This window comes from Hypanus sabinus, chromosome 20 (genome assembly GCF_030144855.1).
Source record: "Hypanus sabinus isolate sHypSab1 chromosome 20, sHypSab1.hap1, whole genome shotgun sequence".
Classification (NCBI taxonomy): Eukaryota; Metazoa; Chordata; class Chondrichthyes; order Myliobatiformes; family Dasyatidae; genus Hypanus; species Hypanus sabinus.
The window spans coordinates 20325962-20353947 of record NC_082725.1 but is presented as its reverse complement, the minus strand read 5'-3'; the positions used below and the strand labels follow the sequence as shown (position 1 = coordinate 20353947).

Below are 27986 nucleotides of genomic sequence, written 5' to 3'. Positions count from 1 at the left end.
GGATGCAGAGTGTAAGGCAAGAACTGCCAGTAGAAGTGGTTGAGACAGGTATAGTAGTATCATTTAAGAAGCATTTGGATAGGTGGAGGGGAGGTGACACAAGAGGGATATGGGGCAAACACAAGAAATAGAGATTAGCTGGGTAGACATCATGGTCAACACAGATTTATTGAGACAATAGGCCTCAATCTATGCTATATTGCTCTGTGACAAAGATGGAAAGTACTTCAAATACTTCATGAGAAATTTCTACCCAATAGTAACCTCAAGCTATTTCATTCTTCTTGTATATTACCTTCATCTTCTACTTGCTACTATGAAGAATTCCTTATGAAATAAATCATAAAATATTTCTCACTTACCTTCACAAAGCAGTTCTTGTGCCCTGGAACAGAACCATGAATGTATAGGATGTTCTGTTTTGTATTTACTCTCCACACCTACAAACATATAAGCAGCCCAGTAAACCATCTATAACAGAAATAGGATAAGCAGAAGAGGTAACACGTGCAAAAATATCTTTCCATCAAACTGTGTAAGAACTACTTTAGAAAGTTTGTTTTGACAACTAAGAAACCCTATTTATCAGTTACTGACATTTGGAGATTACAGAATTTTCTATTATTTCCATTTATCTGCCCACCCCCACCTCACTTTCAAGCCTCTTAAAATGTTCTATAAAATTAGGGAAATTCATACTGCAGTATTAAATCTGGACTAAGCCCAATAAATATGGTTTTCCTTATTTATTAAGACATTTCAGAGTTAATAATTTGGACCTTAAGGAAAGTATCAATGAAATAGGTGCGTTATGTGACACTATTCACGACTACTTGATATCACACACTGCTTCAAAGCCAATGAACTACTTTAATTGGATGTTGTAGTTCTCCACTTGACATGAGAGGAAATGAAGATTATACACAACTTTGTATAAAGTAGGCAGATCTTCGTCTCCAGAAGACATTAGGGAACAGGTGGCATTAGGAGAATCCACAAACTTCTTGGTCACCATCATTGATTACTCGGTTTTATGATGAAAATATTTAACTACTGGAATTTACATGTCCCAAACCACAGAGTAGAATTTGATTTCCAGTCTATGGATTACTACTCCAATGTGCTAGTCGTAAAATTTAGGTAAAACTATTCTTCATCTGAATCTAATGGCGAATCTGTGGAATTCATTGCCACAGACAGAATAGAGGCCAAGTCATCGGGTATACTTAAAGTGGAGGTTGATAGGTTATTGATCAGTAAGGATGTCAAAGGTTACCAGGAGATGGCAGGAGAATGGGATTGAGAGGGATAATAATCAGTCATGATGGAGCAGACTTGACGCACCAAATATCCTAATTCTGCCTTTATGTCTTGTGCCTTATTTGGTACAGTATATGTAATTAAGCTACTGATCACCCACGATCTCAATGAATGGAGGAATAGGGTCTTGGGGTTAAAAAGCCAGCCCCTGTTCCTGAATCTCAAGAACAATGAACTAAATAAAATATAATAACATTATTAAAAAGTTCAACATCTAACCTGGAATGTAGTAATGCAGTAAACCTATAGCAGTTGTAATTTGAGAAGGTATACTGAAAATTGTCGGAGACTGTTACCCTCCTTTAAGCTTAATAGGCATCTTGATATGATCACAAGGTAGCTGATAGATCAGAGTCTGACAAAAAGTTTAAGAGATGTCAATCAAATGGACAATTTTCTTCCCCTTGAAATAATCATTGGGCAACCCAACCCTCCTCTTCTCTGATTTAATCTCAGTTCAGTAATTATCACCTTCAGCCCATGAGCCGTTCTGTAGATGTTCCCCATTCTTCCAGGCATTTTCTTTCCAGGAAAAACTCTTGCAGGATCCTGTGTTCAAGGAAGCAGATACTGTTTGTAAGCAAGATAACAAGTTTAACATGAAGTTTAAAAATATATTCCTTGCACATAATGGCTTACTAGTAATTATCTGGGACTATATAATAATAATTTAAAATTATCACAGTATATTTGTATAAACATAATTTTTATAGAATTTTAATATCCTACATGCTCCTTAAAAAGAAAATGAAACCAATACTTAAGCTGCAGCTACCAAGAAATTCACACTACATTCCTGATTAAAATCTAGGCACAGATTGGGATATGTGGGTGAACCACCTGAGTTTAATCAATGAACATACCATGCCACACATTTATGCAACTCAATTTGTAAAGCAATCAGCTGAAAGTTCAAATATTGGTTGCTTATGGCATTGGATGTTGGATTGTTATTTTTAAAATTGGGTTTTCAATATTTAGAGAACAGGCATCAGAAATTTTATTGTAAGTGTCACTGTAGTTAATGTTAAATTGAAGAAGTCCAACTATCTGACAAAAACCAATCACCCCCAAAATGAATGGAAAACAGCTCTGCTGGAATAACAGTTTCCAAGGGCTGAGATGCTGAATCAGACTATTAATGGAACCGACTGCAATATGTACAGTAGTGCTGGAAATACTGCACTAACAAATAACACTTACACCACCGGGGCCTGAAGCTCCTGGCCTTCGATGAGTTTTGGTTTGTCCATGAGTTGCAGGTTGGCCTCTAAATCCCCATCTCTTCATAACTCCCTGAAAACCTTTACCAATTCTGTAGGAATAAGATTGGAAGACAATACATTACATACATGTTATCTCAAAACTCAAGATCATAATTCAGATCTACTTTTCTAGGGTTTTACAATGAAATAACACCAACTAAAATCTAGAAATACTGAATAGATGAATTCTAGTTTCAATTAGTGGGAAGAATAAGTCATTGAAAACTACATAAACTTTAGTAATTGAAATAACACATCAAACAATGGCATTCACTGAACTTTCACAACTACAGGACAAGAACTGACTGATTCTAGAGAATTTCAAAGAGGTTAGGTTTATTAATATGACAAGTAAATATTCAATGTGTTCAATTTGGTTCATACATGATTGATTACACAAATTACAACAGGCATCCCTTGGTTATGTGTTCTTGGATGTTTGACTTCCACCGATAAAGAGTGATCAATATTGGCAGATTTATATCTGGATTAAATTTTAGTAAAGCCAAAATAAGTTAGATGGTTACTTGCAAGATCTAATGGACTTTGCAAGTAGTAGGTTATGAGATATTTGCTTTGTGTCTCAATTAGAAGGCCTCATTTGCCAATGAAAAAATAGCATTCTTCTATTTGAAGACTATTTTACAGTGGATCTTACCATACAACAAATCGAAATTCTTTCAGACAGACACCCATTTTTTCCTAGTCAATAATCAACAGAGTGAATTCTGAGCAAGCAAACGACGAATTTTATGACTTTCATACTTTGCTTGCATTAATTCTGCGGGCATCACTTGTTAGTCCATTTATAGCAGACTGTTGAATGAGGAAAAATTCATTTCTAAAATTCTACAATTAGTGGCAATAGGAACAACACTGCAGTTTAATTTTGATATCAAATTATGAGGTTGTAACTATTATCCCCTTTCATCCTCATGATATAGAACAAAACCATTTACTTGGCCCATTGCATCAGATGAACCAGATTCCCTCATTCACTTCCCTACAACCTATTCCATCTCACATGCCTAACAAACACGAAGGTAGACCAGTGAACGTGGTGTATACAGTAAGGCATTCGATGAGGTTCCCATTGTGAGCTCATTCAGAAAGCCAGAAGGCATGAGATCCAGTGAAACATGGCAGTGTGGTTTCAGAACTGATTGCCCACAGAAAGCAGGCGGTAGTAGTAGATGGAACATATCTTACCTGCAGTTTGATGACCATTAGTGGTATGCAGGGACACCTGCTCTTTGTGATTTCCATAAATGACTTGGATGAGAAAGTGGAAGTGGGGTTAGTAAGTTTGCATATGACATGAAGGCTGGTGAAGCTGTGGACTGTGTGGAGGGCTGCTGTACATTTCAGCAGGACATTGACACGATATCGAGCTGGACTGAGAAGTGACAATGGAGTTCACCTCAGAAAAGTGTGAGGTGATTCATTCTGGAAAGTTGAATTTGAAGGCCAAGTACAGGTTTAATGGCAGTATCCTTGGCAGTGTGGAGGAACAGAGGGATATTGGGGTCCCTGTCCACAGATCTCAACCCAAGTTTTTTAAAAAATATATTTTTTATTAAATTTTGAAGAGAATTACATACAATGAATAGAATAATAAAGTAATGAAAATTAATATTAGCCCTCTCCCTCCCCTTAACCCTTCTCCCCTCAACATCCCTGTCTAAAAAAGAGAAAAAAAAAGGAAAGAAGAATTGCCTAGATATCGGAGGATCCCCAAATGCACCATGGAGTTCAAAATAACTTTAGTATATATCTTTATTTTTTCCCCCAAATAACTAATAATTTTATCTTCAAAGGACCTATATATTTAATCCTATCCTTTGTAGATAGGGGTGCCAAATTTTCAAAAATATATCATATTCATTTCTTAAATTATAAGTAATTTTCTCAAGTGGAATGCAGCTATATATTTCATTATTTCAACAGTCCATAGTTAAGTATGAATCTGATTTCCAAGTAACTGCAATAGCTTTTTTGGCTACTGCCAATGCAATTTTTATAAATTTTTTCTGATAGTTATTCAATTCAGGTTTCGGTATTATCCCTTCAATATCGCCTAATAAAAATAATGTTGGGCGATGTGGAAGTTGTATTCCAATAATTTGTTCCAGTAAAAGTCTTAGATTTATCCAAAAAGGTTGAATTTTAAAACAAGACCAAGTAGAGTGTAAAAAAGTACCGATTTCTTGATTACATTGGAAACATTAGTCAGATAAATTTGGGTTTAATCTGTTTATTTTTTGTGGTGTAATATATAATTGAAGTAAAAAATTGTATTGTATTAATCTAAGTTGGACATTTATTGTATTTGTCATACTATCAAGTCATAGTCTTGACCAATTTTTTTCATCAATTTTAATAGTCAGATCAGTTTCCCATTTTTGTCTTGACTTATGAATTCCTGATATAATTGTTTTTGAATCAAATTATACACACAAGATGTAATTTTTTTAAATTCTTCCTTTTTGAATTAAAGTTTCTATTTCATTAGGTTTTGGCATTAACATTGTTTGACCCAGTTTATCTCTTAAATAGGCCTTCAATTGAAAATAACAGGAAAGAATGTTATTTGATATTTTATATTTATTCTTTAATTGATCAAACAACATCAATATACCTCCTTCAAAACAGTCACCTATATATCTGATCCCTTTTTGAAACCAGTTATATAAAAGTTGATTATCCATTGTAAAAGGAATAAGTCTATTTGGAATTAGGGTTCTCTTTGCTAATAAAGATTTCTTTATCTCATCATCCACATTTACCTTATTCCATAAATTGATCAAATGTTTTAATATAAGAGATATTTTTCTTTTCCCGTATCCATTTATCCATTTGGATTCCCGTTTATATATAAATTCTTCTGGTATATTTTCTCCTATCTTATCTAACTCTATTCTAATCCATCCTCTATTCATCAAAAAAAGATGCAATAAATCTAAGTTGATTTGCTTTATAATAATTCTTAAAATTTGGGAGTTGCAACCCTCCTAGGTCAAACTTACATGTCAATTTTTCCAACGATATTCTTGACATCTTACCTTTCCAAAGAAACTTACTCACACATTTATTCAACTCTTGAAAAAACTTCTGGGGCAGTTGTACTGGTAATGTTTGGAATAAATATTATAATCTGGGAAATATATTCATTTTTACAGCATTAACTCTACCTACTAATGTTATTGGTAACATCATCCATTTATCAAGATCTTCTTGTATTTTTTCAATAATGGCAAATAATTTAATTTATATAAATTCTTTATATCATTATCGACTCTTATACCTAAATATTTTATACCATCTAAATTGAGTTACTAATCGACATTGAGAATAATCTCCTTTAGTAAGGGGTAAAATTTCACTTTTATCCCAGTTTACTTTATACCCTGATATTTTCCCATATTCTTCCAATCTGAAAGATAATTTATGCAATGTATGTAATGGGTTTGTTAAGTAAATCAGAACATCATCAGCAAATAAATTAATCTTATATTCCTCCTGGTTAACTCTGAAGCCAACAATATCTGGATCCGTTCTAATTAATTCAGCTAATGGTTCTATCGCCAATACAAATAGGGCAGGTGATAATGGACACCTGTCAGTTGACCTTGTTATCTGGAATGATGTTGAAATTTGACCATTCGTCACTACTTTAGCTTTGGGACTAGTATTTAAGGTTTTAATCCATTTTATAAAAGATTTTCCTAACCTATATTTTTCTAATACCTTAAATAAAAAGTCCCATTCCAATCTATCAAATGCTTTTTCTGCATCCAAAGCAACTGCCACACTCATTTCCTCCTTCTTTCGTGCCAGATGAATTTGCTAAGTAACTGAGTTACATTATCTGCCGATTGTCTATTTTTAATAAAGCCTTTTGATCCATATGTATTAATTTTGGTAAATATTTAGATAATTTATTAGATAAAATTTTTGCTATTATTTTATAATCCATATTCAACAAAGAAATAGGCCTATATGATGTTGGTTTTAAAAGATCTCTATTTTTTTTTGGCAATACTATTAGGATCGCTATTAGGGAGGGATTAATAAATCTTTAAATTTTTTATAAAATTCAGGTGGAAAACCATCTTCTCCAGGAGATTTATTACTCTGAAGTGATCCTAAAGCTTCTTCAACCTCTTTTAATGTAAAGAGCATATCTAATCCTTTCTGTTCTTCCGAATTCAATTTTGGAAGAGTTATTTGTGATTAAAAAATTTCTATCTCAGCAACCTCATTTCGTGATTCTGATTGATATAATTCGGAGTAAATTTTTTAAAAAGTTTCATTAATTTCTAAAGGTTTATAAGTAATTTTATTTGCACTTGTTCTAATTGCATTTATTGTTTTGGAAGACTGCTCTGTTTTCAACTGCCAAGCAAGAATCTTGTGTGATCTTTCACCTAATTTGTATTATCTCTGTTTAGTTCTCATAATTACTTTTTCTGTTCGATATGCCTGGAGTGTATTATATTGTAGCTTCTTATTGACAAGTTGTCTTCGTTTTTCTTCTGTCATATATTTTTGGGATTCTTTTTCTAATTTTGTAATCTCTTTTTCTAATTGATCTATTTCTACCATATATTCCTTCTTAATTTTAGAAGTATAACTTACTATCTGGCCCCTCAACTATGCTTTCATCGCTTCCCATAATATAAATTTATCATCAACTGAATATGAGTTTGTATCCAAAAAAAGTTTGATCAGTTTTTTCATAAAATCAAAAAATCTTGACGTTTTAATAAAATTGAATTAAATCTCCATCTGTAAATTAATTCCTCCTTATCCATCATTACCATTGTCATTATCAAGCGGGAATGATCTGACAGTATATATATAAATCTGACAGCTTTATATTCTACACTTTTCACTCTATCCTGAATATTTCCTATTCCTGAATAGGAAAAAATCAATCCTTGAATAAGTTTTATGTCTATATGAACAAAATGAATAATCTCTTTTTCTTGGATTAATTCTTCTCCATATATCAATCAAATTCAAGTCTTTCATCAAAGATAAAGTTAGCTTTATTACTTTTGATTTTGTAATAGCCTTAGTTGACCTATCTAGAACTGGGTCTAAGCAAAAGTTAAAATCTCCACCTATTAATATTTTATAATGTGCGTCGACCAAATTCAAAAAAAACTTCTTGTATGAATTTTGCATTTGATGCATAAATGTTCACAAGAGTCCATGATTCTGAAAAGATTTGACAATGTGTAATCACATATCCCCCCCCCCCCACAGAATCAATTAGTACATTTTGTCTTTTAATTGGTAAGGTTTTATTAACCAAAATTGCAACTCCCCTCGACTTCAAATTAAATGAGGCTGCAATAACACTTCCAACCCAATCTCCCTTTAATTTCTGATGTTCTGTCTCCGTTAAATGTGTTTCCTGCAAAAAAGCTATATCCCCTTTCATTTTCTTAATATATGTTAAAACTCTTTTTCTTTTCACAGGTCCATTAAGCCCATTACCATTAAAACTTAAAAAATTGAGTAAATTAGTCATTCATAATACCTTGGGGAAGCTCTTTAAAATTCTCCATGTTGCTATGAGTCTCCACCCCAGTCATCCAGGCAAAAAAAGAAAAATAACAACCGTTATCTTTCTGATGTCCAGGCAAGGATATTATCTTCCTTCTTATCCATTCTTTCAGTGTTGTCTCCCATTTTTTCTTCCAACTTTTTAAACTTTCTTGTCCATTTTCTTTTGTTTTTCCTTATCAAGGAAAAAGATTAAAGAGATTACACCTTATCAAGCGTAATCTTCATATTTCTAATATCTTTTTTTATTACTTTTAATTCATACATTATTTGTATCAGGACTTCTCTTATGTCTCCAGAAAGTTTTCCACCTTTAATTTCCTCCTGTTCTTCTTCTTCTTCTTCATCTATTTCTTCATCTGTGTTTTCCAGAGAGTCTGATTCTACTTCCGATTCACCTTCGTTTTCACTTCCAGTCGCAGTTGGAACTTGTAGTTTTGTTTGCACCTGTTTGTGCATACTCGTTTCTTCACGCATGCGCAGCTCCCGCTGTTTCTTCTTAGAGACCGCTGGTATTGCCGCAGCCTCCTGCCCCGCACCATCGGAGGCGACATGTACTTCGCCAGGAAGAGATCCAACTTGAGTACGAGGCTCCGCCAAAACGGCTGGGCCTCTTTCCCCGCCAACTCGTGCTGTCTTCGAAGTAGTAATTCTCTTCTGTTTCTGTTCAGGAGGCATATCTAAAGATAGTCCTGAGTTGTTTATAAGTAGTTTCTAGAAGGTATTTATTAACTCTTCTTCACTTAAACTTTGATTTATTGGTTTTTATGGGAGAGATGCATTTCCACGTCTCGATCCATGTGACGTCCCCCCAACCCAAGTTGATTGGGTTGAAAGATGGCATATGGTGTGTGGATTTCATTAGTTATGCAAATGAGTTCAGAGCCACAAAGTAATGTTGCAGTTCTGTAAAACTCAGGTTAGAGGATACTTGGAATATTGCATTCAGTTCTGTATGCTTCATTATAGGGTTGTCAACCTATGGCATACATGCCCGAGATGACATTCGGAGAAGTTTTGTTTGCGCATGTTATACAGAGCCGCCACTCGATTCTTTAAACTCCAACCATAACAAAAAAAAAGTAATTATCTATACTGACAAATGAAGCAGTGAATGATTTTTCACAAGCCGAGGGCAGAGATATCTTTTCAAAGGAAGATTTCAAAGAATCTTTTCATGCCGGCTTGGCACCAGCTACGCAGTTGTAAGAAGACAGGACACTGGAGGATATATTTTGACATTGTCACAGACCTAGTGCATACATCAGTATTTGGATAGTAAACATAAAATTATAAAAATTAAGTATAAATGATATTTTATTTCAATTGCCTTTTTAGAAGAATAATATTAATAATTTTGAACAGGTTTTCTAAAAGGTTTTCAATCAGTCTCTTTTATATATTTATTCATAATAAAACATTGAATACATATAAATAAGAAACAGGACTCATCCTTTCTCCTTAGAATAGTCCATAAATTTTGTTAATAATTCAGCAGAGAATGTTATAGATTACTGAAAATTACTATGGTATACAAGAGATTTTCTTTTAAAAAAAAAAGAGATTATAGCTAACTCGGGTACACTCTTAAAAATGGTCTGCCACCCCTGCCCAAATATCACAAAATTTCCCCAAGGCAAAGGAAAACTACATCAAATAGATCTCAACTGCCTATTTCATTTGCAGATACCTCTGTCCACTTTTTACACTTTAGCTTCACGGTTAAATCATTAAGTTAATTATTAAGCAGCTGTTACTCTTGCTATTAATTTAAGTCATAGGCTTTTCTTTTAAATGCTAGAATTTACTATGGCTTCACCAGTTTTTCCATACCATAGCTATTGAACAGAAAATGTATTACGTGCTTAGTATCAGTCCCAGAATATACGAACACAAAGTAAAACCCTTTCTAAAAATGAAAAACTTCAGTTGCAACAAATCACTTAAAGCTCAAAAGTTCGTTCATCATGTGTTGTGTCAAAGCTCAAAGTAAACAACCCAAATTCTAAAAAGCAGCAAGTTGAAAATGAGATGTCTTATTCTGTAACAAGTTATGGTAAAAGTATATTGTGCTGCGGAATACCTATATATTCATATATATTGGATAGAATTTGCATTTGCAATATTCCCTATCTACTTTCTGCAGGGGGCAATAGTGGGGAGGAAAATAGAGAGTGGCAGCATGCAGATTAGCAGATAATTACAGCTACCAGCGAACTTGAGGGAGATGCAGCTGCTATGTGTAATGATATAATCATAATCCAAATCTTCACCCTCTAGGTCAGCTCAACTAGAAGTTTAGAGAAGGAAGTGACATTTAGTTCACAGCAGAGAAACAGCTGCTGCAGCGTTTCTTCTGTACAATAAGACAAAGAAATGATGAAGGAATAAAAGAGTATGTCCTTGAGCATTTAGTGAATGACAGTTTTACTTTGCTGAAGTTGCCTAGTATGGATGCAACTTTTGCTCAGCGCACTAATTTGCAGTACTCCGAAAATTAAGCTTGTTCTTTTAAGTGTAATGATGTTAACAATAAAATATTACGTTAATTTGACTGTTTATACCCCAATCTAAACAGAATACAGCATTGCATATACTTGTTAAAAGTCACTTAAAATTGGGTTACTCACAGGAATGGAAAATTATGATTTCATTTAGTAACAAGCCTCTCAGTTGCATTAATCACATGATCTGATGCCATCACTCATAAATAGATAAAGGAATAGTAATTAAATGATAAAGTGCTGCATGATTGTACTGGTTCCACTTGTAAGTAAACAAATGAGTTTGCACTAAATCGTGGGGGCTGAAGAACAAGTTACGCTGGAATCACTAACCCCACAGCAGCTACCCTATTCCAGAATCTTGCTTTATCTGGTATTACTTCAATATTAACAATAAATTGAAATGTTTCTGTCAAAAAGCCATTTTGTCATTGTTCCACTGAAAGAAAGGTTTCCATGGAAATGATTATACCCGTGAGGCGAACCTCGTTTTTTCGGATGTGACAAAACAGGGTGGCGAGGCAGTAGCTTGCTCCACACATCCCTGCCTCCGATTTCATTCCTAAATTAAAGAGCGCAAGCAGCCTCCCAATGAACTTCAGCCGAAGATTGAGAGTAATTTTTCAATTAATGTTATCCTGTCATAAATGTTGACAGGGAGCATACAAAAGAAAACTGCATACAACAAATCATGCTTTTTCTTCTGCTTTAAAATTTAATAGGAAAATTTGTGAGAATTATTTGCTGAAGTACGTATTTGATACACGAGAGTCCACTCCATGCAAGTCATGGTATGCAATCCAAAGGAAATAAATAGATATCTACGAAGTAGATCACTTTAAAGCAGAACAGTTGCTCTTCGTTTTAATGCATTCAATATCCTCTGGAATGCTTGATAATTCAGTGTCATTTTTATTTCTTTTAATGCTTAAATTTGTTAAGAATATAGGACATTGTGTTTGCCCAAGGTAGCATTCACATATTATAAATTTCTCAGGTACATCAGCAAGATAAATAAAACTACAGATAGCATTAAATTGTTCAAGATTACCAAGATGGAAAATAATTTTAGAATCATTCAGCAGTGATGGTAGTCATGTGGTGTACTGTGCCTGATCTTTAAGAGAACAATCCAAATGACATTTCATAAGTACTACATTGACTGTGAAGAGCTTTTGGATGTCCCAAGGCCAAAGAAGATGTTATCTAAATGCAAGCCATTTCTTTATTCAGTTGTGGTTTAATTTGATGCCACATAACACTCTTAAAACCTCTTATTTGCATTTCTTTGTTCTGGTTTTTACAGTGTCTATAATCTTGAGAATGTATAAACTGAAGTCACAAATGACTTCCCTTCTGCCACAGAGCTATACAGCCCTTCAGCCCAGCTTGCCCAGCCAATCAAGTTACCCACTTTTGGTATATATTACTGTAAGCCAGCCTTTCTAAACCCTTATGCCCTGGAGGAACTCTTGAAATAATTTTCAGGTTTCAAGGAACACCCACATAAAAATTATTTTATCTAGAGTTCACACTACATTAGCGTGATCAGTAAGTTATACATTTAATAATCCAAAAATAATACTCTTGAGTAGAGAATTAATTTTTAGCCAACCTTTCTTGAAAGGAGCAAGTAATTAAGCTTAGCCTACCATTACTATTTCTTTCTCTTCCATAAATTTATTCAGGCAAGCATTAAATTACTCAAATCAAGTTGAAACGAGATAAACACACACAGATTTCACCTTCAACTGAAATGAGACAATGTCTATCCTTGTGCTTGATGCTTGTTAAACACAAAAAAATTTGCTCGCACTTGCAAGAAGTTGAAAACTGCAGCAAAATGTTCATTGCTTTGCTTTAAATGGTAGATACTCTTTTTTTTCACAGAAAGAACTTTTCCAGAGTTAGGTCATCTTGAGTGCATGATCAGCGTCCCGCTAACAAAGTTATTCCTCTTCCCTCAAAGTCAAGTCCTCAGGCTGAACAGAAGATTCAGAGAAAGAGCCCCTCACCCAGTTGTGCATTTAGAAACGGAAAAACCTACAACACAATACAAGCCCTTCAGCCCACAATGTTGTGCCAAACACGTACTTACTTTAGAAAATACCTTGGGTTACCCATAGCCCTCTATTTTTCTAAGGTCCATGTACCTATTCAAGAGTCTTTTAAAAGACGCTGTTGTATCCACTACCACCATCGTCACCAGCAGCCCATTCCATGGACACACCACTCTCTGTGTAAAAAAAACTTACCCCTGATATCTCCTCTGTACCTACTTTCAAAGCACCTTAAAACTGTGTCCTCTTGTGTTAGTCATTTCAGCCCTGGGAAATGCCTCTGACTATCCACATGATCAATTCCTCTCATCATCTTATACACCTCTATCATGTCACCTCTCATCCTCCATTGCTCCAAGGAGAAAAGGCCAAATTCACTCAAACTATTCTCATAAGGCTTGCTCGCCAATCCAGGTAACATCTTTGTAAATCTCCTCTGAAACCTCTCTATAGTTTCCACATCCTTCCTGTAGTGAGGTGACCAGAACTGAGCACAGTATTCCAAGTGGGGTCTGATTAGGGTCCTCTATAGCTGTAACATTACCTGTTGGCTCTTGAACTCAATCCCACGGTTGATGAAGGCCAATACACCATATATCTTCTTAACACTGTCAACCTGCACAACAGCTTTGAGTGTCCTATGGACTCGGACCCCAAGATCCCTCTGATCCTCCACACTGCCAAGAGTCTTACCATTAATACTATATTCTGCCATCATATTTGACCTTCCAAAATGAACCAGCTCACACTTATCTGGGTTGAACTCCATCTGCCACTTCTCAGCCCAGCTTTGCATCCTATTTATGTTCCGCTGTAACCTCTGACAGCCCTCCACACTATCCACAACACAAACCACCTTTGTGTCATTAGCAAATTTACTAACCCATCCCTCCACTTCCTCATCCAGGCCATTTCTCAAAACCATGAAGAGAAGGGGTCCCAGAACAAATCCCTGAGGCACATCACTGGTCTCCAACCTCCATGCAGAAAATGACCCATCTACAACCACTCTTTGCCTTCTGTGTGCAAGACAATTCTGGAACCACAAAGCAAGGTCCCCTTGAATCCCATGCCTCCTTACTTTCTCAATAAGCCTTGCATGGGGTACCTCATCAAATGCCTTGCTGAAATCCATATAGACTACACCTACTGCTCTACCTTCATCAATGTGTTTAGTCACATCCTCAAAAAATTCAATCAGGCTTGTAAGGTACAACCAGCCAACTAGCTAACTATTCCTAATCATATTATACCTCTCCAAATGTTCATAAATCCTGCTCTCAGGATCTTCTCCATCAACTTACCAACCACTGAAGTAAGAGTCACTGGTCTATAAATTGCTGGGCTTTCTCTACTCCCTTTCTTGAATAAGGGAACAACATCTGCAACCCTCCAGTCCTCCGGAACCTCTCCCGTCCCCATTGATGATGCAAAGATAATTGACAGAGGCTCAGCAATCTCCTCCCTCACCTCCCACAGTAGCCTGGGGTATATCTCGTCCAGTCCCGGTGACATCTCAGCACATCCTCTTTCTTAATGTCTATATGCTCAAGCTTTTCAGTCCACTGTAAGTCAACCCTACAACCACCAAGCTCCTTTTCCATAGTGAATACTGAAGTAAAGTACTCATTAAGTACCTCTGCTACCTCCTCCGGTTCCAGACACACTTTTCCACTTTCACACTTGATTGGTCCTATTCTCTCATGTCTTATCCTCTTGCTCTTCACATACTTGTGAATGCCATGGGGTTTTCCTTAATCCTGCTTGCCATGACCTCTTGTGGCCCCTTTGGGCACTCCTAATTTCACTCTTAAGTTCCTTCTTGCTAGCCTTATAATTTCCTAAATCTCTATCATTACCTAGTTTTTTTAAACCTTTCGTAAGCTTTTTTCTTCTTGACTAGATTCTCAACTACCTTTGTATACCACGGTTCCAGTACTTTACCATCCTTTCCGTCTCATTGGAATGTACCTGTGCCGAATGCCACACAAATATCCCCTGAACATTTGCCACATTTCTTCAGTACATTTCCCTGAGAACATCTGTTCCCAATTAATGCTTCCTGCCTGATAGCTTCATAGTTCTCCTTACTCCAACTAAACACTTATAACCATATAACAATCACAGCACGGAAACAGGCCATCTTGGCCCTCCTAGTCCGTGCCAAACCCTTAATCTCACCTAGTCCCACCTACCCGCACTCAGCCCATAACCCTCCACTCCTTTCCTGTCCACATACCTATCCAATTTTACCTTAAATGACACAACTGAACTGGCCTCTACTACTTCTACAGGAAGCTCATTCCACACAGCTATCACTCTTTGAGTAAAGAAATACCCCCTCGTGTTTCCCTTAAACTTCTGCCCCCTAACTCTCAAATCATGTCCTCTAGTTTGAATCTCCCCTACTCTCAATGGAAACAGCCTGTTCACGTCAACTCTATCTATCCCTCTCAAAATTTTAAATACCTCGATCAAATCCCCCCTCAACCTTCTACGCTCCAATGAATAGAGACCTAACTTGTTCAACCTTTCTCTGTAACTTAATTGCTGAAACCCAGGTAACATCCTAGTAAATCGTCTCTGCACTCTCTAATTTATTGATATCTTTCCTATAATTCGGTGACCAGAACTGCACACAATATTCCAAATTTGGCCTTACCAATGCCTTGTACAACTTTAGCATTACATCCCAACTTCTGTACTCAATGCTTTGATTTATAAAGGCCAGTGTTCCAAAAGCCCTCTTCACCACCCTATCTACATGAGACTCCACTTTCAGGGAACTATGCACAGTTATTCCTAGATCTCTCTGTTCCTCTGCATTCCTCAATGCCCTACCATTTACTCTGTATGTTCTATTTGGATTATTCCTGCCAAAATGTAGAACCTCACACTTCTCAGCATTAAACTCCATCTGCCAACGTTCAGCCCATTCTTCTAACTGGCATAAATCTCCCTGCAAGCTTTGAAAATCCACCTCATTATCCACAACACCTCCTACCTTAGTATCATCGGCATACTTACTAATCCAATTTACCACCCCATCATCCAGATCATTTATGTATATTACAAACAACATTGGGCCCAGAACAGATCCCTGAGGCACCCCGCTAGTCACCGGCCTCCATCCCGATAAACAATTATCCACCACTACCCTCTGGCATCTCCCATCTAGCCACTGTTGAATCCATTTTATTACTCCAGCATTAATACCTAACGACTGAACCTTCTTAACTAACCTTCCATGTGGAACTTTGTCAAAGGCTTTGCTGAAGTCCATATAGACTACATCCACTGCCTTACCCTCGTCAACATTCCTCGTAACTTCTTCAAAAAATTCAATAAGGTTTGTCAAACATGACCTTCCACGCACAAATCCATGCTGGCTACTTCTAATCAGATCCTGTCTATCCAGATAATTATAAATACTATCTCTAAGAATACTTTCCATTAATTTACCCACCACTGATGTCAAACTGATAGGTCTATAATTGCTAGGCTTCCTTCTAGAACCCTTTTTAAACAATGGAACCACATGAGCAATACGCCAATCCTCCGGCACAATCCCCGTTTCTAATGATATATTAAAGATCTCCGTCAGAGCTCCTGCTATTTCTACACAAACTTCCCTCAAGGTCCTGGGGAATATCCTGTCAGGACCCGGAGATTTATCCACTTTTAAATTTCTTAAAAGCGCCAGTACCTCCACCTCTTTAATTGTCATAGATTCCATAACTTCCTTACTTGTTTCCCACACCTTAGACAATTCAATATCCTTCTCCTTAGTGAATACCGAAGAGAAGAAATCATTCAAAATCTCTCCCATCTCCTTCGGTTCCACACATAGCTGACCACTCTGATTCTCTAAGGGGCCAATTTTATCCCTCACTATCCTCTTGCTTTTAATATAATATACTTCCCTAACTTGTCTGTTCCTAACCCCTCCAATGCTATGGTAAAGGAGATCGAATTGTAATAATCTCCAAAATGCTCTCCCACTGAGAGCTCTGACATCTGCCCAGGTTGATTTCCCAAATCCAGATCAAGTACAGTCTCTCCTTTTGTTGGCTTATCTACGTACTGAGCAGGAAACCTTCCTGAACACACCTAACAAACTTCACCCCATCTAAACCCCTCGCTCTAGGGACATGCCAATCAATATTGGGGAAATTTAAATCCCCCATCAAGACAACCCTGTTATTACTGCACTATTCCAGAATCTGTCTCCCTATCTGCTCCTCAATGTCCTTGTTACTATTGGGTGGTCTATAAAAAACACCCAGTAGAGTTATTGACCCCTTCCTGTCCCCAGAGATTCAGTAGACAATTCCTCCATGACTTCTTCCTTTACTGCGACAGTTGATCAGCAGTGCCACGCCCCCACCTCTTTTGCCTCCCTCCCTGCCTTTTCTAAAACATCTAAAGCCTGGCACTCTAAGTAGCTATTCTTATCCCTGAACCATCCAAATCTCTGTAATGGACACAACATCACAGCTCCAAGTACTGATCCACGTTGTAAGCTCATCCGCCTTGTTCACGAAACTCCTTGCATTAAAATAGACACATTTCAAACCATGTCTGAGCGAATCTCTTCTCTGTCACCTGCCTATCCTCCCTCTTACAATGTCTACAAACTTTCTCAATTCATGAGCCAACCACCCCTTCCTCCATCTCTTTAGTTCGGTTCCCACCCCACAGCAATTCTAGTTTAAATTCTCCCATTAGCCTTAGCAAACCTCCCTGCCAGGATTTTGATCCGCCTTGGATTCAAGTACAACCTGTCCTTTTTGTACAGGTCATGCATGCCCAAAAAGAGGTCCCAATGATCCAGAAATCTGAATCCTTGCCCCAGCTCCAATCCCACAGCCACGCATTTATCCTCCACCCCACTCTAATCCTACACTGACTGTCATGTGGCACAGGCAGTAATCCCGAGATGACTATCTTTGTGGTCCTGCTTCTCCACTTCCTTCCTAACTCCCAGCAGTCTACTTTCAGGATCTCTTCCCTTTTCCTGCCTATGTCGTCGGTACCAATATGTACCACGACCTCTGGCTATTCACCTACCACTTTAGGATATCGTGGACACAATCAGAAACATCCCGGACCCTGGCATCTGGGAGGCAAACTGGCATCTGTGCTTTTTTCCTGTGTCCACAGAATCGCTTGTCTGACCCCCTAACTATAGAGTCCCCTATCACTGCTGCCATTCTCTTCCTTTCCCTACCCTTCTGAGCCATAGGGCCGGACTCTGGGCCAGAGGCGCGGCCACTGTTGCTTCTCCCAGGAAGGATCCCCCCCACCCCGCAACAGTCCTCAAACAGGAGTACTTGTCATTAAGCAGAACAACCATTGGGGTACTCTCTAGTATCTGACTCTTGCCCTTCCCTCTGACTGTTACCCACTTATCTGTCTCAGAAAGCCCCAGTGTGATTGCTTGCCTATAGCTCCTGTCACCTCCTCACTTTCCCTGACCAGATGAAGGTCATCGAGCTACATCTCCAGTTCCCTAACCCGGTCCCTAAGGAGCTGCAGCTCGATGCACCTGGTGCAGATGTGGCCATTCAGAAGGCTGGGACATCCCACATCTGACACCCAGTACAGAGCACTGGCCTCACAGACACACTTCCTATTCTTCACAAGTAGCTTACCTCGTCTCGACCTGTTATCACCAAATCCTCAAAGCTCTCCTACTCTGACTCCCTCTACCTTGTTGCCCACTCTATAAAGCTGTCTTCTTTTTAAATTATTCCCAGTGACATCCATGCGCCTGCACAGTCATGTCTCGATGTCAACACTTGTGCTGACAGGGAAGAGAAATACTGTTCAGTTTTGTTCTGCAGTTATTCCAGGTGGTTTGCAATAAGACTTGAGATATTCTGATACCCTTCCTCATGCTCAAGCCCAAGCAGCAGTGGAAACATTTCAAGATTTCCTTTTGCAGCATGATTTTTCCAAAGATTCGGTTTCCTTTTAAAACCAAGAAAATTGTCACTTGAGGTCAAAACATTTTCTCCAGGGCCTTGCAGAGAATTGTTCAACTGGTTCACATAATGAAAAATATCTGTTAAGTAGGCTAGATTCTGCAGCCAATGGTACTATTCTGAATAACAGGTAGTATCTGGAAAGCAGAAATTATTTTCCACTTTGGATGCATAATGCCTGTTTGAATAATCAGAAATCATTTTGGATTTGATGGTACTTCACATCTATTTCACTGAGGCATCTCACAAGTCCTGGTTACGTGACCACTAACTCCAGGCAGACAATCTCTGAAGAGTATTGGTAACAGCTGGGGTCACCCATTTTGTAAAGGCTCTACCCAGAAGAAAGCAATGGCATACCACTCCTTTAGAAAAAATTGCCAAGACCGATCATGGAAAGACCATGATCATCAGTTCATGTGACATGGCACATAACGAATGAGCTCCCACACAAGTAGGCTGCGCAACAGCCATAAAACAAGAGCAGTACTGATAGATTTTCCAGCCATAGTGTGTACAGAAAGACTTTTAATCCAGAGAAACAACCAGGACAATCAATAGTTGAGAAGTAAAGAGCTATATTATAGCTATTCCTTAAACTAAAAAAAAGTAATGTCTTCCCAACTATGAGAAAACTCTTTTAGAGCTAACTGAAGACACAAGGCCAGTTACAGATGGTGCACTAACGTAGAAAATGTTGGTGGAACTCAGCAGGTGAAGAAATATTTGAGTTGCCATTTTGGGAAGGAAGAGGGCAGAATAAAAGGGCAGGGGCAGAGGGAGAAGCACAAGCTGATAGGCGATAAGTGAATCTGGGCGAGGGGTCAGAATGAGAATATGCTGAGAAGTGATAAGTGAATGAGGCAAAGGACTGAAGAAGGAACTTGATGGAGAAGACAGTGAATAAAGGGAAGAAATGGGACCAGGAAAGGCAGGTCATCAGGACGGTTGAGGGGAAAGGCCAGCCCATGCTCTTCCTCCTTCCCCCACTATTTTATTCTGGTTTCTTCCATCTTACTTTCCAGTCCTGATGAAGGGTCTCAACACAAAATGTTGACTGTTCACTTCCCTCCACAGATGTTGCCTGATTGGTTGAGCTGCTGCCGCAACAAATTGAAATCGGTGAACCTTTCACAGATTTGTTTAGGGGGTGACAGAATGGCCGCAACCTGTCTGTACAAAGTGGCTCGAGTACTATCTTCATTAGGAGCTCTTAATTTTAAATTCAGTAGCTGCCTCTAATGACAATACAGGAACAGATATAACACTTTACAAATGGAGACAGTAATAATTAAAATGGAAATAATTGTACTATATCTTAAATTGGGTTTTATTTACAATGAATTTGATTTGTCCAGCTGTCAAAGCATTATAGTACAATTAATTTTAAATGACTGAGACTTATGCTGATCTCAAACATTAAAATAATGAATTCCAGGAAGAGCAAGTTCTGAAGCCAGGTAATAATTTTGCATTTCAAGACTCAGCTCTAAATAGCCATCACTTCTTCTTGTCTAGTTATCATATAGTACCACTCTTACTGCTCATTAAATTACAATGAAATGCAAATTCACAACTGATTTTTCAAAAGGTGCTAATAACGGCACACTTCAGTATTCAGCAATCATCCGAATTGATCAGATAATAAAAGCTCAGCTTTTTAAAAAAAAAGTTGCCAATTTGGTGCATAATCATTTAAAACCGATATTTCTTAATTTCAAGTAGTTTAACAGAATGCACATGCTCTGTTACACACAAGATAGAGAACATTCAAAATAGGATAAGATTAATTTGCTGCATGCATATAAAACCGGCTGCTCACTGCTCTCAGCAGTTGGAAATTGGAAATTTCAATTACATAGAACATAGAGTAGTACAACACATTACAGGCCCTTCGGCCAACTATGTTGTGCCGACCCTCAAACCCTGCCTCCTATATAACCCCCCACCTTAAATTCCTCCATATACCTGTCTAGTAATCTCTTAAACTTCACTAGTGTATCTGCCTCCACCACTGACTCAGGCAGTGCATTCCATGCACCAACCACTCTCTGAGTGAAAAACCTTCCTCTAATATCCCCCTTGAACTTGCCTCCCCTTACCTTAAAGCCATGTCCTTTTGTACTGAGCAGTGGTGCCCTGGGGAAGAGGCGTTGGCTGTCCACTCTGTCTATTCCTCTTAATATCTTGTACACCTCTATCATGTCTCCTCTCATCCTCCTTCTCTCCAAAGAGTAAACCCTAGCTCCCTTAATCTCTGATCATAATCCATACTCTCTAAACCGGGCAGCATCCTGGTAAATCTCCTCTGTACCCTTTTCAATGCTTCCATATCCTTCCTATACTGAGGCGACCAGAACTGGACACAGTACTCCAAGTGTGGCCTAACTAGAGTTTTATAGAGCTGCATCATTACATCGCGTCTCTTAAACTCTATCCCTCGACTTATGAAAGCTAACACCCAATAAGCTTTCTTAACTAACCTATCTACCTGTGAGGCAACTTTCAGGGATCTGTGGACATGTACCCCCAGATCCCTCTGCTCCTCCACACTACCAAGTATCCTGCCATTTACTTTATACTCTGCCTTGGAGTTTGTCCTTCCAAAGTGTACCACCTCACACTTCTCCGGGTTGAATTCCATCTGCCACTTCTCCGGGTTGAATTCCATCTGCCACTTCTCAGCCCACTTCTGCATCCTATCAATGTCTCTCTGCAATCTTTGACAATCCTCTACACTATCTACAACACCACCAATCTTTGCGTCGTCTGCAAACTTGCCAACCCACCCTTCTACCCCCACATCCAGGTTGTTAATAAAAATCACAAAAAGTAGAGGTCCCAGAACAGATCCTTGTGGGACACCACTAGTCACAACCCTCCAATCTGAATGTGCTCCCTCCACCACGACCCTCTGCCTTCTGCAGACAAGCAAATTCTGAATCCACCTGGCCAAACTTCCCTGGATCCCATGCCTTCTGACTTTCTGAATAAGCCTACTGTGTGGAACCTTGTCAAATGCCTTACTAAAATCCATGTAGATCACATCCACTGCACTACCCTCATCTATATGCCTGGTCACCTCCTCAAAGAACTCTATCAGGCTTGTTAGACATGATCTGCCCTTCACAAAGCTATGCTGACTGTCCCTGATCAGACCATGTTTCTCTAAATGCCTATAGATCCTATCTCTAAGAATCTTTTCCAACAGCTTTCCCACCACAGACGTAAGGCTCACTGGTCTATAATTACCTGGACTATCCCTACTACCTTTTTTAAACAAGGGGACAACATTTGCCTCCCTCCAATTCTCTGGTACCATTCCCGTGGACAACGAGGACATAAAGATCCTAGCCAGAGGTTCAGCAATCTCTTCCCTTGCCTTGTAGAGCAGCCTGGGGAATATTCCATCAGGGCCCGGGGACTTATCCGTCCTAATGTATTTTAACAACTCCAACATCTCCTCTCCCTTAATATCAACATGCTCCAGAACATCAACCTCACTCATATTGTCCTCACCATCATCAAGTTCCCTCGCAGTGGTGAATACCGAAGAGAAGTATTCATTGGGGACCTCGCTCACTCCCACAGCCTCCAGTCACATCTTCCCACTTTTAACTCTAATCGGTCCTACCTTCACTCCTGTCATCCTGTCATTACTAAGGCGTTGGACTCCAGTGGTCTGTTATCAATATGATAAACTGTAAGTGAACTAAGAGATAGAGAATTTGCACTTTTTTTATATAAAACACCATTAACATCCTTAGACTATCCCAAAACACTTCACAAACACCATCACAGAAACACATTAAAGTTTATGATGTTAGGAAAAGATGCATTGCTTTAAAAAGCAATAAAATAATCAGATTTTTCAGGAGAGAAGCAAAAAAAAAAGAGAACTAGAACAATTCTAGCAAGTCATCAATACTGGAATACTCACAGAATATCCTCCAGTACTTTATTTAAGAGGGCAACAGGATTTCTGAAGGCCCAGCTTGAACAAGTATATGGGGTCTTGATTTAATATCATCTGAAAGAATGCAACCCCATCAGTTCAGCATTTTCCCAGAACTAGAACCACAATTAATACCTTAAGGACAAAGATGGACATCCAGCAGGAAAGTTGTTCAAAAGCAAAGGTTTGTAAATACATAGAACGTGGCAGAAAGAAGTGCTTTTGCTTAACCCAAGAAGACTGTATCGACCTTTATGCTTCATAAGCACTCTCCCATCTCCCATCATCTATATCAATTAGTGTAACCTTCCACTTAAATTCTCCTTTGTCCATTCTCCTCTTAAATACATCCCTTTCCACTACTCCGTGGCAAATCATAACTCAAAAGTTTCTGCAGATGCTGGAAATCCAGAGCAACACACACAAAATCCTGGAAAATAGTTCCATAGTTTCTATGGAAAATAACACAGCTTGTGTTTCGGGCTGACCTTCATCAGGACTCGATCAGAAACTGACAAAATTTGAATAGTGCATCTAGATCAGAGCTACGCAATTTATTATTATAAGTTCGCAAACTAGACACTGCTGATTTGCCTCCAGTTTCTGCAGTCCATAAACTCTACTCTCCAAATCTCAAGATGTAGCATACCCTGTTCTATAATTTTGGTTAAAATACATCATGTACTGTGTGGGTGGGGCAGAAACAGATCAGAACTAACAGGTATGAACACAAGGAACTGATTGGATTCCTCTATGCCACAGCAATTCCATGATTCTGTTTACCCAACAGACTTATTCTTGCTCATCTTAATGGTGGGCAAGTTGAAAAATGCCTGAATGCCTTCATGGTCATCAATCCTGCAGGATATATCCTCCAGTTTTGCAGCAATTATTTTAGTTTTAGAACAATTACTTCCGTTCACAAAGCTCAGCATTCTGGACAGGATGGCACAATAATGTGAAATACACCTTTAAATGAATAATTGGAAATTTTAACTTCTCTTAGCCTCAAGCAGCAGGATATTAGGGCTTACGTTTTTGCTGTGACGTCAACATACTGGCCTGGTCGAAAATGAGCCGCATATAAAGGAGTACCTGGAACAAATTTACCAGCAAATTTAAGGCAACCACACATCATCATGACTGATTCCTTAATTAAAAATTTAATTACTAAGGATAAAACATAGGAGTAATGCAAATTATGCAACAATTATTTATATTATGCATATTTACTTTCAAACTTTTCCTAGTTTTCTTCTCAAAATGTTAATTCCAAGGTGGGAAACTTCTGCCTATAGAAATCTAATATATTGGCTAGACAGCTGTATAAATCAGACTCTGGGGGCAGCTGCAACCTGGACTTGTAAATGTGCTGAGGACTACAAAAGTGACTACCATGGAACAGAAATAAATATTTCACCACCTATGACCAGAATTCTGACAATGCAGAAAGTGACAAGAGAAAACTAAGCCAGATGACTTTAATGTTCATCATGGTTCATTGTTGAAGCTCTTTCCTTAAATGTAGATATTAAATTCCACAACAGACCATGAAAATGTAATAAAAATAAACTGCATAATGGAAATCTGAAACAAAAACAAAAATACTGGGAGCACTCAAGTAAGTCAAGCAGCAACAGGATTCAGAGGAGTAGATTTAGGATGGCGTTGTCAAGGAACTGTTTCTCCCCCAGAGGGGAGTGAACCTGTGGACGCCGTAGAGGCTATTTGATTAAATATATTTAAGACTGAGTTAATAGTGGAACTAAGGGTTACAGGAAAAAGGAGGGAGGTGGAACTCAGTGCACGGTCAGATCACTCATGATCTTATTGAATGGCAGAGTAAACTCGATAAGCCAGATGGCCTACTCCTGCTCTTTATACCAATTTAAAACCTCAGGTCCATTTTTGTTTCAAGCTACTATAGGGATGCATTACAATTTGCAGTTAGCTGGCCAAGTTAGGAATGAGCAATTAAGTTATTTATCTATATTCTAACATCTATATATTCACCCTCTTAACCCTATTTCACTATTTATTAAAATAGTGAATAGTGATCTGGAGCAACTGCAGCTCCAAATTCCCATCTGCCTGAGGTAACCTTTCACCCACTTGCTTATTAAAAATTAATCTAACTCAGACAAAGACTCTGCTTCTAATATCCCTTAAGGAAGAAAGACTCAAAAATGCTTTACTCTCAAGACAAAATTTCATTTCATCTGTTTCAGATGTTTCCCCTTTATGGGACAATCCTCCCCACATTCAATCTCAAGATCCCATGGGTATTGTGTTTTAATCAAGTCACCTCTTACTCTTTTATAAGGCAAGCCTGTTCAAGCATTCATTAAAAGACAATTTGCCATTCAAGGTATTAGTCTCATAAAATTTCTCTTAAAAGAGACCAATAATGTAATACAGTATTCCAACTGCTGTCTTATCTTTGCTTGATATAAAGGAAGCAAAACCTCCCTAGTTTTATATTCAATTTTCTTCACAATTTGATTATTTTCTATTAGATTTTTAATTACTTTCTATACTGGCATAATTATTTCTTTATAATTCATGCACTAGGATATCACAATTCTTCTGCAATCACAGATATTTGGACAATTTCACAGTTCCTCATACTATACTGTTTTGACAGGTTTTTACCCACTTGAAAATACATTCATGACCTTCATGCACCCTCTTCACGACCTACGTATATACTCATCTTTGTCTGGTCCGCAAGTTCAGCAACAACTCCTTTGACAGTTTCACCCAAGTTATTCATTAGACATTGCAGGTAATCTTCCATTTACCTTCTAACACTGCCATGGAATGTTAAATGGCCTTCTTAAAAAGCAGATAAGGCCACCAATTTGATATTCTGCATGCATTTTATGGAATAATGCAGGATTAAGTTATCCACTGGCATCCAGAACATTACTTGATTGATCTCAGGTGATAACTTAGTATCACTCCATGGATGTTGGCAGTATTTAACTTCACAAAAACAAGCACATCTATAATGCTGACTATTTCCTTTCAAAACCTATCTGGTCCACTAATGGAAATCTGTTATTGTTACTGAGTCAGCAAATCCATATCAAACACAGCACAATGGCTGACTCTGAAACAGCCTTTCATGTTCAGGAAAATTGGAGATGGCTGTTGATACACATAGCAGGAACAGATGAGAATATTACATGTAGTCCAATAAACATCAGTATGTTCTCAATATTTGCCTGTCTTTGCCCATCCCAAAACAAATGCAAAAGCTCTATTTGAGACATTACCTGGTTTAATAATAGCATTTTCAGTGACCTTGAATGTTGATAGTTTCTGTTTTGGGGGTATACCAGCTAGCCTGTACTTTTCCATAACAGTCTCTGACTTCTACAGAAAGAAAAACAACAGATGGATATAACATAAAGTGACGACACCTTTACAGTGAGCATGCCTTTTTGCACATAACCAGTTCACTGGAAAACTGCAATTCTATGCAAGGATTTTGTCTGCTGAGATTATTATGCACTGTTATAATTTTGCTATAATTTATCTCAATTTGAGCAATTTTTTTTACTGCATTTAATTTGTTGGTACATTAAGGTCACAAATAATCTCAGCTGTTTCAAAATCCTTTATAATTAGTAATTCACTTATGTGTAGTCACTGCTGTATTGTACCAAAGGCAGCAAATGGATCACAGTAAACTCCCATAAAGTGCATTGTGGTAATGTAAGATAATCTGTTTAATCGAGATAACGTACTGTATGCAACGTGGAGACTTTAGAAGGCATGGGTCAGACCACATTTGGAGTACTGTGAACAGTTTTAGGCCCCATATCTTGGGAAAGGATGTGCTGGTGTTGGAAAGAATCTAGAGGAGTTTTACGAGAATGTTTCTGGGAAGAATAGATTAACATACGAGGAGTGTTTGATGGCTGTGGGCCTGTACTCACTGGAGCTTAGAAGAATGAAAGGCTTCAATGAGATTCCCATCGAATATTGAAAGATCTAGAGAGTGAACATGGAGATGATGTTTCCAGTAGTGGGAGAGTCTAGGACTTGAGAGCACCTCCTCAGAATATAATGATATCCCTTTAGAAGAGTTAAGGAGGAATTCCTTCAGCCAAAAGGTAGTGAGTCTATGAAACTCACTGCCGCAGATGGCTGTGGAAGCCAAGTCATTGGGTACATTTAAACCAGAGGCTTTTAAAGTAATTTTTGGGTATATTTTAAACCAGAGGTCTAGATCAGTAAGGGGATCAAAAATTACAGGGAGAAGGCAGAAGAATGAGGTTCAGAGGGAAAACAAGTGAGCCATAATCAAATGGCACAGCAGACTCAATGGGCCAAATGGCCTAATTCTACTCCTATGTCTTACGGCTAGGGCACCAGCCAGAACTCTGTCCTCAGCTGAGTAGTGCTGTGAAATCTTATGAGAATGATACACCTTTAATCCAATGTCTTGCCTTGGAAGATGGTACATCAGTACTGCAGTGGAGTGAGAGTCTCCAGTATTCAAGTCTCCAGAGTGTCACTCTATTTACTGACGATTAACTTAGTCTTTAGCTCAAACCAGATTACCAAATGGCAAACAAACATCAACTTCTAATTATAAAAATGCTTAACACATATTCAGATTTCATCAAAAATTAAGAAATAAGAAATGGTCCAGTTATTAGCATCTAAAACATATTGCTTCACATGCAATATATTCTTAAGATTTACACATGGATGATAGTTGTTCAGTCAGGAAATTGATTACAACTTAATGGCACGCCACTCAATGATGAGAGCACTTTATAACCTTATAAAAATCAACACAATTTCCACAATTAAAATGCTTTAGAAAACATTGGGATAGGATGAAGCTGATAAATCAGTAGATCAAAAGGGGAAGAAAAATTAGTTGTTAAATGTTAAAAAGTATGATGTTTAACAGATTGGCAGGTCACAGACCCTAAAGCCACTACTGTCAGCAAGAACCTTCATAAGGAAGGAGGGAAAGTGAGAAAGAAAGATCAGGAAAATATGATGAAATAAGAGGTGTGCTCTTTAGTGCATTTCCGGCATGCTTGGTGAAAAATACAAGATTTCACTGAAGCAAGAAGTGACTCTTTATTCTTTGTTTTTTGTTAGTGCGTGTTTAGTGCAAGCATTATGAATGCATACACTAGCTCTCACCTATAGACTAGATTTTAGTTCACTACGTTTAAAATTTAACCAAGTTCCTCTCAGTTTTCCATAATAATGTACTGAAACTTTGCTGGTAAACAACAACTTTTGCATGTCAACCTGCTGGCTCTGAAATTCATAATGGAAAGAAACCTGGG

The 27986-nt window shown here is 37.9% G+C and overlaps 1 protein-coding gene across 1 annotated transcript in view; it reads right to left on the bottom strand.

Annotated features, from left to right (window-relative positions):
- The window catches only part of mrpl3 (mitochondrial ribosomal protein L3), a 62923-nt gene that overhangs the window by 17460 nt on the left and 17477 nt on the right, over positions 1-27986 (bottom strand). The window contains exons 5-9 of the mRNA XM_059945200.1: positions 25944-26043; positions 23700-23760; positions 2524-2635; positions 1792-1869; positions 363-440 (exon numbers count right to left, since the gene is read on the bottom strand). Of these exons, the coding sequence (XP_059801183.1) occupies positions 363-440; positions 1792-1869; positions 2524-2635; positions 23700-23760; positions 25944-26043 (429 nt within the window). The remainder of the gene's footprint in view (positions 1-362; positions 441-1791; positions 1870-2523; positions 2636-23699; positions 23761-25943; positions 26044-27986) is intronic.